Here is an 11,839-nt window from a genome sequence, read left to right on the forward strand (position 1 = left end):
AGTAAATCTTACAAGTAAGTTCTCATCTCAAGAAAAAGTTATTTGAACCATGAGTGGTGACAGATGTTAACAAATCATTATGTTGTATAACTGAAACTAATATAATGTTAATTACACCTCAATTTTTTTTAAAAAGGGAAAATTTGACACATGCTACAATATGGATGATCCTTGAGGACATTATGCTAATTTAAACCAGTCAGAAAAGGGTAAATTCTGTATGATTCCACTTCTATGAGGTATCTAGAGTAGTCAAATTCAGTAAAAGAAAGCAGAATGATGGTAGTCACCCAGGGATGGTGGATGGGGAATTGCGAGTTATTGTCTAATGGTTGCAGAGTTTCAGTTTTAGAAGATGATGGTGATGGTTGCACAAAAACAAATGTATTTAATGCCATTTAACTGTACACTTAAAAATGACTAAAATGGGAGATGGTTAAGCATCAGGTCATGATCTCGCCGTTTGTGAGTTCGAGCCCTGTGCCCGGCTCTGTACTGACAGCTCAGAGCCTGGAACCTGCTTTTGATTCTGTGTCTCCCTATCTCTCTGCTCCTCCCCTGTTTCCTCTCTCTCAAAAAAAAAATAAACATTTTTTAAAAACTAAAAAATTACTAAAATGGTAAATTTTATACTGTGTGTGTTTCAACATGTGTCCAATCAGTACCTAGCCCACTGCTCAATACTATAGCACTAACTCAATACTATAGCACTAACTCAATACTATATGAGTTAATACTTTATCATATTCCTTTAGTCTCAATATTGCCCACTGTGACCCATCTCACACTTACCGTTGAGCTCCAGTTTCTTCTTTGCCCTTGGGGTGACAGGATGAGAAGGAGTTCGGCGAGATTTGGAGGTAGAATGCCTTGATTCAATCCTTTTGATCGCATGCTGTGCTGTGGTCCTAGAAGGGCTTTCTATGCTCTTGGTCTTGACTCCCACAGGCTTCTGGCTCCTCGGGCTGCCTTCTTGTAGCTTATCAAACTCTGCAAATAGTTCTGGGGATAGTGGTCTGAATGCCTTCTCATTCCAAGACAGTTTCACAAAGAGTATCTTCTCATCTTTCAGATCCATAGGTAACACTTCATCTGGGCCTAATGCTACTACCTGAATTTAGGATGTACAGGTGAACAGGAAGAAATGTGAACCAAATGAGCCAAGGAATTCTTCATGAGAGTGATGATTAAAAATCATTTAATCTGTATCCTCACCTGGAATGTCACTCTTCCAAACTAAAGAGGCACAGACATGGCATAGCAAATTTCCAGACTCCTAGCTGACACTCCTACACTGAGCTGTTTTCTTTCCCAGTCCAATCTACTCACTCATGTCAAATTTCCCCACAACTTCTCTAAGCATGCTCCCCTGCTCAAGTCCATAATGGCTCCCAGCTCCAGCAAGATCTGATTATTAAACTGGTTTTTGGTACCTTCTGAAATCTGGCCCCACTCTACCTCCTGAGTGCTCAGTATTCTTCCAAATGGCCTTCCATCGCTATTTGAGCTTGGCTTGTCACAGCCCTGCTTATCCCCCACACCCCATTATGTTCCTACTTAAATACCTTCTTCCCACTCTGCCTTTCCAAATTGACCCATTTTGCTACTTCAACTTCTATATCCTCCTTTTACTCCTTCACTCTTTTAACTCCAGAGACAAATTATTTTGAGGCATATGCTATGCTGGGCTCACAGACTGGAAAAGAAAACAGACTATGGTCATGCCATACCTAAGTCTCTTTGCCCTACCATTAAACCAACTACTTAGGAGCGCCTGGGTGGCTCAGTCCGTTAAGCATCGACTTCAGCTCAGGTCACGATCTCGCGGTCCGTGAGTTCGAGCCCCGCGTCAGGCTCTGGGCTGATGGCTCAGAGCCTGGAGCCTGCTTCCGATTCTGTGTCTCCCTCTCTCTCTGCCCCTCCCCCGTTCATGCTCGGTCTCTCTCTGTCTCAAAAATAAATAAACGTTAAAAAATAAATAAATAAATAAGCCAACTACTTAATCACCATGAGACCTTATTTCATATCATGATCTAACCCCATTTTAGGGGCCTGAAGTAGCTCAAAAAATAACCTGTATCTTAGTTTCCAAACCAGTGTCTCAATTCATTCTACAGTTCATTGGAACCTGATTTATCACAAAATCACGTAAAATAAATTTGCCCTAAGCAACTAACACTCTTTGTACTGATCTACTCAAGGTGAAGTCCTCATTTAAGCAAGTGTATTCAGCCTTGCAATGCTTTGTCTGCCACAATCACAGCTAAATATAATTTCCCACTGAGATACATTTGCTAATTCCTGCTCATCCCTCAGGTCACAACCTAAATGTCACTTCCTCCAGGAGGCTCCTAACACACAGTAAGTGCTCTCCATAAATATTTGTTGAGGTAAAGTAGGCAGGTAAGCAGAAAAGATGACAAACAGGAAAAAATGCATTTCCGTAGGGTAAATTAAAGCCAGTAATATTTCTGAGGTCATGCAGTTTAGGAGGCAGCCAGAAATAAGCTTCAAGATAGAACTGAGTGTCAAGGCATCACCTACCTGCACATGGCCAATGATGGTCTCAGCATTAATGTTGCTATTACAGGCAGGGTAATCATACCAGAATATCTCCTGTGCTGCAGGCTTCCGGCCCAGCAAATGCCGTTTACTGACAGGCACTTCACAGAATCTGATAAACCACTGGACTCGAGCACGTTTCTTGGAATGAGGTTCAGAATCTAGGAGGGATAGGTGGAAAAGGGAGGGTTAAGAAAATGCAAGAACATTTTATTAAACACTTCCTATGTGCCAGACACTGTACTAAGCACCTGATAATACTTGATTGACATATTATTTTTAATCCTCACATTAACCCTACAAGGTAGGTATTATGGCTATCTCTCTTTTACAGGCAAAGTAATCAAGTTACAGGGACCTTAAGTAATTTGTCAAAGGTCACAGGATCAACCAGCAGCGATCTGACTCCACCAGCACCCATGTCTTTCTCATTTTGTTCCACTTCCTAATGAGGCTATCGGTCATCAAAGAAGTTACAAAAGGCATTTGAGAGGAGCAATTCTAAACACAGGCACTGAACAAATCTGGCAAATCAGGGATTATAAAGAAGCCACCAAAAATAGCAAAACAAAAATTGTGGCAAAAATTAGCGCATTAGCCACTGAGGTGACTTCCAGCAAACGTATGCTTGCATTTTTTAGCTTTATCTTTACACATTAATATGATATTAATATACATTAATATCACTCCATACCAGCATCAGGCCCAAGTGAAAAGACATACACAATCACTAGCAGCACCATCATCATCGCCTCTTCTCTTCCCTCACTTCAGATAAAGCCTGAAGCCATCCAATGGAGCAACACACACAGATTCTAAAATCTATACACAAAGGCCCGTAGCTCAAATACAAAAGCCCACCGTGCCAATGTGCTCCCCCTGGTGGATGTTAGTTTCATGAGGTTTTCCTCCACATTCCTTTTAGGCATACAAACTGCCACAAGAATACCTATCCTGTCATTCATTCTCTGCCTAGCTTTTGGAAGACACAGTTTTATGTAGTTTCTAATTGCTATCTTTCTTCTTCTTCTTGTTTTTTTAAAGTTTATTTATTTATTTTTGAGAGAGAGAAAGAGGGACAGAGGATCTGAAGAGGGCCCTGTGCTGACAGCAGAGAACTTGATGTGGAGCTTGAACTCACAAACCATGAGATCATAACCTGAGCCGAAGTTGGACGCTTAACTGACTGAGCCACCCAGGAGCTCCTGCTATCTTTATTCTTAATTCCCCTTTTGGAGCTCTGCCCCATTCCTACCTTTCTGCTTTGCAGAGGGTTAAAAGCTCAGAAAATCAGTTGAGGGCTGTGAGTGTGGACATGCAGCCTCTGGTTAACACTACCTTCCCTTTTGTTCCTCTAGAATTAGGGGTAGTAATGGCTTTCTGCACTTACTGATCTCTGGGAAATACCACCTTTTGTTCTTCCAGCCTTTTCAACACTTATACACAAGTCCCTATGGGAAAAACTAAAGATCTTTTTGTTTCCTTGTTTGAACATCAACTGACATACCTTCCCAATCCAACTTATCTCCTCCCTTGTAAAAAAAAGTTACATTTGCAAAATTCATCACTATCTTCCTCATACTAAAATTAAAGGACACCAGGGTGCCTGGGTGGCTCCATCAGTTAAGCATCTGACTTTGGCTCAGGTTATGATCTTGCGGTTCGTGAGTTTGAGCCCCACATTGGGCTCTGTGCTAACAGCTCAGAGCCTGGAGCCTGCTTTGGATCCTGTGTCTCCCTCTCTCTGCCCCTCTCCTGCTCACATTCTGTCTCTCTCTCTCTCAAAAATAAACATTAAAAAAAAAATTTGTTAATTAAATTTAAAGGACACGTCTCTATCATCTATTTTTTTTCCTTCCCCCTTCCTCCTGAATTTATCCTTTATCCAAAACTGCCTTAAGGACCATTTTTACCCACTCCTAAAAATAACGGAAAACCTAATTCTTGAACTCCGCCAATCCCATTTTTACCCACTACTGCTCTAGCGAGCAAAAAAGTTTACTAGACGTAACAGGGTACAGCTAGTGCTTAAGTGACCCCACCTCAGAATCTAGGGTTCACACCCTCTATGTTGCAGTGAACAGAAAAATCAGCAATCAGAAATCTTGCAGCTCCCAATCATTCATGATAAGGAATGGTTCTCATTCCAGCCCCAAACTCACCATCTTCAAACAACTCAACCAATTTAGCAACATATGGATTTTCATCATCATCCCCTTCAATCAACACGAATTGTCCAACTTGGATGTGAATCTCAGTCAAACTACCTTCTATTTTGACACTCATTTCTCTAGGAGGGAGAGAAACATGTTAGGAAATCGTTTAGGATGGGCCAACCTCTTCCGACCCTCTGGGCACAGATGAAAGTGCTCTCCAGCTGGAAATCCCAGAAATAGTTTCTCTCTGATGACCAATTCTCCTATTAGGAAACCAATTCACCCATAAAGTCATACGCCAGAAGAGATGAAATGGGTTGAATCAATTGTTTCAGTGTGAATGATTAATCTAGAGGCCTTACTATGAACCCTAACTTCTCTCAGTTATTGACAAAGAACAAAGGCTTCCCAAGCATGAAAGCTGCCCAGTAACAGTATCAAATTCTTCAGAGACCTCTAGGGCTGAGAGGACATCTAAACAACATCAAATCCCACCCTATTATTATGCAGAAATACACAGAACCCACCTTAAATAGATATAACATTATCATACCTGCCAAATTTTATTAATGATATAACGTCTTACTGTATCACTGCTTTATTTATGCTATCATCTTACATTAAACAAAACCCTTCCTTATAATCTATTCATATTTATTGCCCCTCAACTCTCAATCTGTAATAACTAGAACAGGCTGGATACAAGTTATTAACAGTTTAGTGTGGAGAAGCTATTATTTCCAGGACACCCAACAGAGTCCATCACTCACTTGTAGATGTGGTAGTGTAGTTTTTGATCCAACAATGGCCTGCCAACCCACGAGTAAGTTTGTCTGGTCTTCAGCCTTGTAGGGTAGTATGCCATGGCTCCTATGTGAAAGTCATTAACTGAGTTAACATGACAATGCTCTGATGGATTCTAGCACACAGTCCCTGCCTTCGGTGAGTTCGGCCTACTCTTCTGCCCCCGATACATTTTATATCTAGATTTTAGATTTAGAAAACATTTTCTTTGATGAAAAAGTCAAGTTCTATACAGACTGAACACAGGAAATTTAGTATCATCTGTGTATGTCTTGTACTGTCTTATCTGTTCCTATGCACAGTCAATATGTAAGAAAAGAAACTATAAATATTTACAAGTACCTACTAGCTACACTGCACAATGATAGGTATTAAACATTCAACAACTCGAAACTAAAGACAGTGATACAATGGTTGTAAGCATCTTTATAATACTTATAAACCAGGTCTTAAGGCTGTTTAAGTAGCAAAGGCTCCCTACAGGGGTTTTCTGAACTGAATATTGAATAGTAAGTAAATATTGATAAGATAAAATTAAATGAGGGATTCTAAGGGATGGAGGGGAAAACATGCAAGAGGCATTTAGGGGAATGGTAATGGGTTTTATCAAGTGTATCATTACACTTACACTTAAGACAAAAAACACAAAACCTCTCTGACATTTGAAAGGGGACTTTTCCTGTGCATCTGACAGACCCTAGCTGTAAGTAGTGTGAATAGCAAAAAGAAATGCTTATGTTAAAGTACATGGGGAAAAAAAGGAGACACTTTTACTGATAAAAACAGAAATGTGAATGAAAAATCCAAGGATATCTGACAATCCTCTCTACAATTTGAGAGCTGCAATCTATTAGTCCTAATAATAACGCCAATCTATTATTTTAAGTTTAAGTAATTAAGATAATAAATCTTCCCTCTAAATTCAATGCTTTTTTTATGAAACTAAAATTTGACAAAACTGGGGCTAAATAAAAAATTTTTTTAATCCTTTTGACAGAATTACTCTGAATTACTGATAGGCCAATAATTTCAGGCTGTGTTGAAAACAACATCCTGATTAAACAAGCTGGTTTCCTAAAGTTCAGTAGCATGTCCTATATTCTAACTTGGGAACATTCTGACCTATAAGATTTTCAGGTTTTGAAAAAGGTATTTTTTATGGGGCACCTGGGTGGCTCAGTAGGTAAATGTCTGACTTCAGCTCAGGTCATGATCTCACAATCTGTGAGCTGGGAGTCCTGCATTGGGCTCTCTGCTGTCAGCTTGGCCCGCTTGGGATCCTCTGTGTCCCCCTCTCTCTGCCCCTCCGCTGCTCACGCTCTCTCTCTCCCTCCCTCCCTCTCTCAAAAATAAACAAAAAAACCCCACACTGAACATTAAAAAAAATAAATTTAAAAAAATAAAAAAGGTATTTTTTCCTATGCTTTGAGGAAACTAATTAGCAAAAAGAAGAAAAGATACTAAGTCATTAGTAAATACACAGCTTAGAAATGATGCCTAAATGATTGCTATTAAAAACATTAAGAGTACTATATAATTCACACATAGTACTATTAAAATCAACCTAATTTTAATTAAGTACATCACAGAAATGAACAAATAGCAAAGACTAAGGAGTAAAAAAAGTAGGAGACTTGTGCTCAAATAAAAAGTGAATTTGGATTCATTATAACCAATAATCTCTTGGTAAAAATTAGTAAAACATTTTGAATCACAATAAATGTTCAAGGAAATACAGAACACTAACTTACCTTACAATATATGTTTCTTTTAATGGATGATCTAACACAGAACTGTCAGTAGTAAACTTGGATGTTTTCACCTTTCCACAATGCAACCAGGCAAAATAGGCTACAGAGGTAACAAAAGATGCAAATAAATTACAGATCTCACTAAACTCTGCCATTAAAAAAAAACCAATAACCTGGAATATCACTGAGAGTACTTTGCAGCAAACTGGTCTCCCTGAAAACTTTCTATAATTCCCAAATAATCTAAGTGTAGAATAAATCATCTGATTTGCCACTTTGACTATAATATTTGACTCCACTGAAACAACATTCTCATTCTTTCAACCCCCAAATTGGCAAAGAGAAGGACAACCACCTATAAGGTACTCATGTATACCTAAGGGAATCAAATCCAAGCTCTCAGCTTTTTAAAATACAGATGATATTTTAGCTTACTAAAGCAGACATCCTCCTTCAAAAACCAATTCAAGATAAAATTTCTAGGAGGTCATGAGCTATGATCAATGAGACCAGTATGTGGGGTGCCTGGGTGGCTCAGTCAGTTAAGCATCCAACTCGATTTCAGCTCAGGTCATGATCTCACGGTTCGTGGGATTGAGCTCCACACTGGGCTCTATGCTGACAGTGCAGAGCCTGCTTGCAATTCTCTCCTTCTCTCTGTCCCTCCCCACCTCAAAAGAATAAAAAATTTAAAAAATGAGACCAGTATACGGACATATATATACAAGGGTGGGTGGTTTACCCTAGGCTGAACAAACAGGGATACTGGAAGAAAGACTGTCTGGGCTTAGACATATAACCTGCCTCCCACTGGTCTATCACTATGCTTCAAGCCTGCTTTCCCAAACTTTAAGCAGATCAAGGTTGTTGGTGTCCTCGGATGTATTACACAGTTGCTGTTCTCTCTTCTTGCGTATCTTTGCAGGGATGGCTCAGGTCTCAGCCCCAATCAAACTTTCTCAGATAGGCCTTCACTGATACCCAATGGAAAGTTACCCTGTTACTCCCTTATACTGTCCATCATGTTCCATTACCGCACCCTATGATCAAAGCAATAAACACTATATTAATTTCTTATTTATTGTACTTCCTATACTAGAATGTTAACTGCCAGGGGTGCCTGGGTGGCTCAGTCAGTTAAGCATCTGGCTCTTGATTTTGGCTCAGTTCATCAATTTCATGGATTCATGAGTTTGAGCCCCACATCAGGCTCTGTGCTGATGGCATCGAGCCTGCTTGGGATTCTCCCTCTTTCTGCCTCTCCCCTGCTCACACTCTCTCTCAAAATAAATAAGCTTAAAAAAAAAAAAAAAAAAAAAAGAATGTTAGCTTCCAAAAAGCACAGATATTGGGACCTTGTCTATCTTATTCATAACTGTATCCCCAGAGCCTAGGTTAGTACTCGGCACAAAAAAGGTGAATGAATGAATGAATGAATGAAAAAACAAATTGATTTTAAAAATTGTCTGACTCTTGATTTTGGAACAGGTCATGATCTCATGGTTCATGAGCCCCATGGTGGGCTCCACGCTGACAGTGCAGAGCCCGCTTGGGATTCTCTCTCATTTCCTCTCTCTCCCTCTCCCCTGCTTGCATTCTCTCTTTCTCTCAAAATAAGTAAATAAACTTAAAAAAAAAAAAGGATTTAAAAAATCATTAGTGTCAATTAATACCAAGTGTGGTATGGACAGAGAACAGCCAGAAATCTCATACACTGCTGGAGGGCACGTAAATTGGTAAAACTGCTTTGGAAAATGGGCAGTATCTACTAAAACTGAACATATGAACATCCTATGACCCAGGAATTCCAACAGAATATACCCAATAGAAAAACATACAAACCATTGAAAGACATGAACCAGAATGTTCACAGCAGCTCTATACAGCAATGAAACTCAACAAACTATAACTGCACACATAGGGAAAAAATCTCACAAAGTAACAATGAACTAAAGAAATCAGACACCAGAAAATATCATACTATATCAATTCCATTTATATAAAGTTCAAAAATAGGTAAAAGTAACCTATGGTGTTAGAAGTCGTAATAGAAGGTAACCTAGGTGACTGAAAGGGAACATGGTGGGGAGGCCGGATGTTTCTGGGACGCTGGTCATGTTTCTTGATCTGCATGCTGGTTGCACAGGTATGTTTTCTTTAAGAAAATTCATTGACCTGTACATTTGATATGTTCACTTGTCTGTAAATATTTTTCAATGAAAAGTTCAAAAAATTAATGGAGAGTCCATCTAAAGAGGCAGCATAAGATGTCAAGCCTCTTTGTACTGTTATCCCACTTTCTTACCTTATGACCCAGCATTTCATCTCATCCACCATCAGCAGAGAGATCACCAAGAGGGGTGATGAATGGGGTAGAAAGGCAGTCAGTCTGACTTGGCCTAGCAAAGGCTTTGGCTTCTAGGAGATACCCACAACAGACTTTCAATGTTGCAGATACCAGAAATCGGGAACATACATACCACCCAGTGCAGGGTGCCACACCCAAGGAAAACATAAGGGAGTTATGGTTGCAGTAAAAATGATAGCAGATACATATTGAGCCAATATTATGATAGAAGGTGGAGCCAAAACTCTATGAATTTATCTCATTTAATCCTCAAAATAATCCTAGAACAATGCTAGCACATACTAAGTGCACAGTAGGTACTCAATAATAAATATTTGCTGAATGAAAGGTAGGTGCTATTAGCCCTTCAAAATGATTAACTTCTCCTGGGGCACCTGGGTGGCTTGGTCAGTTAAGTGTCCGACTTCAGCTCAGGTCATGATCTCACAGTTCATGGGCCGGAGCCCTGCGTCAGGATGTGTTCACAGCTCAGAGCCTGGAGCCTGCTTTAGATTCTGTGCCTCTCTCTCTCTGCCCCCCCCCCCCCCACTCGTGCTGTCTCTGTCTCTCAAAAAAGTGAATAAACGTTAAAAAATTTTTAAATGATTAACTTGTCTCAATGTTACTCTGGATGGCACAGCCTTAATTAGAACCCTGAGCAGCCAGATTCCAATGAACTCTAAACCACTTCAAAACCACTTCACTTTACAACACCTGTGTGAAAGTGGATACTGTTAATACATGCCTAAGAGAACTTGCTTCTGTTGTGCTTACTACAATAAGTCAGGCTTCCCAGGCCACTAACTGGGAAGTCAAATGTATCCCGATTTTCTTACCCACAACATGGGGATAATAATAGACTCTTCCTTCTATTCAACAAAAATTTTTAATCACCCATTGTGTGCCAGGCACTATTCTAGAATTAAGTGAGAAAATGCAAAAATGGTAAAAATCACTTCCCCACTCCCTAATCCCTTGCATTTATTTTTAAGAGATAGTGGTTCTTTTTTTTTTTTTTTTTTAAATAATTTGATGAACGTTATGAAACTCTCATACAATTCACACAAAATTTTGCTTTTAATTTCAGGGGATTCATAAACCTTATAAAATCCACATATTGCCCTCTATTACGTTAAAAACTGTTGCAGAAGGACTTGGTAAATTATGCTGTCACATCGGAAACCTCCGTTGGCATTCACAAGTACCCAAAAACAGCACGGAAGAGGGTACCATTTTTACGGACAACTAAAAGAGAAAACTGACACATCTAATCATTGTAGTTTCGCAGATAGTAGCCCCGGATAGGAATCTCACATCTCATGTGTCTAAGTCCAGTGCTTTTTCCAACTGTGAAAACAGAAGGCCTTTCTATTCCGGGGTTAGCCTAGAGGAAGTAAAAGACGTGCCAGCAGACTTCTCTCCTAGAAAGAAGGTGGATGAGAGTCCAGCAGTTAAGAGCAGCTCATCTGGGGGTTAAAAAAAAAAAAAAAAAAAAAGAAAGACCTGGGTAGGAGCCCAGGCCTCTTACTCACAAAAAGCGACCTAGACAAGTCTCTCTCTGGGCTCAATTGATACATCCGTAAAATGGAGTCATAACTTCTGCTGCTTTGCCTTCCCTGTGGTGCTTGGTTCACCATGGCTCAAAGGAGGAAAAGATGCAAATGCATCACAAGGGCAAAGCCGATAGAAGATATGGTTACGATCATTAAATGAGAACCTCAGGGCGCTGTGGCCAGGAATACTCACGCTTTTCTGCTGTTGGCTTCCGGTTTCCCCAACTGCAAATTCTCCGTCCCCGACGGAGTGGGAACCCTTTTACAAATCGGGATGTGGAAAAGAAGAATGCTCCTAATGGGCTTAGAATTTAACAGGCGCTTAGTAAATATATGCTGAACGAATCGATTGAGTGCGTCCACAGAGAAAAACCCGCAGTCCCCCTGGCTCAGATCCCCCTACAGCCCCGGAACTCCACACTCACCAGTTGCCTAAGCCCTCCGATTCCACCGTCTTTGCTTCAGGAGCTCGTGGAGCCGCAGCAATTCTAACCTGCCCCAGCTGGACTCCTCTTACAGCCACTGACCGCACGCCGGAGACAAAGCGGGAGCCTACCTGGGAAAGTAGAGAAGATGGAGAAAAGAAAATTTCGCGCCAAACGTCGTGGCCCCGCCCCCAGGCTGTCTCCACGTTCCGTCACCAGCCAGCCATCCAGCCCCGCCCAC

The 11,839-nt window shown here is 40.4% G+C and overlaps 1 protein-coding gene across 4 annotated transcripts in view; it reads right to left on the reverse strand.

Annotated features, from left to right (window-relative positions):
• ORC1 (origin recognition complex subunit 1) overlaps positions 1-11,839 on the reverse strand; it is a 54,628-nt gene that overhangs the window by 20,829 nt on the left and 21,960 nt on the right. For 3 of the 4 annotated variants that reach the window (XM_042951307.1, XM_042951311.1, XM_042951310.1), the window contains exons 2-7: positions 11,599-11,729; positions 7,274-7,373; positions 5,489-5,588; positions 4,725-4,852; positions 2,545-2,723; positions 793-1,111 (exon numbers count right to left, since the gene is read on the reverse strand). In XM_042951307.1, coding sequence (XP_042807241.1) covers positions 793-1,111; positions 2,545-2,723; positions 4,725-4,852; positions 5,489-5,583 — 721 coding nt within the window. In that variant the 5' untranslated portion in view covers positions 5,584-5,588; positions 7,274-7,373; positions 11,599-11,729. Of the gene's footprint in view, positions 1-792; positions 1,112-2,544; positions 2,724-4,724; positions 4,853-5,488; positions 5,589-7,273; positions 7,374-11,366; positions 11,392-11,598; positions 11,730-11,839 lie in introns of those variants that run through there. The other variant, XM_042951308.1, reaches the window with a different exon arrangement.

Source organism: Panthera leo, chromosome C1 (genome assembly GCF_018350215.1).
Source record: "Panthera leo isolate Ple1 chromosome C1, P.leo_Ple1_pat1.1, whole genome shotgun sequence".
Lineage (NCBI taxonomy): Eukaryota > Metazoa > Chordata > Mammalia > Carnivora > Felidae > Panthera > Panthera leo.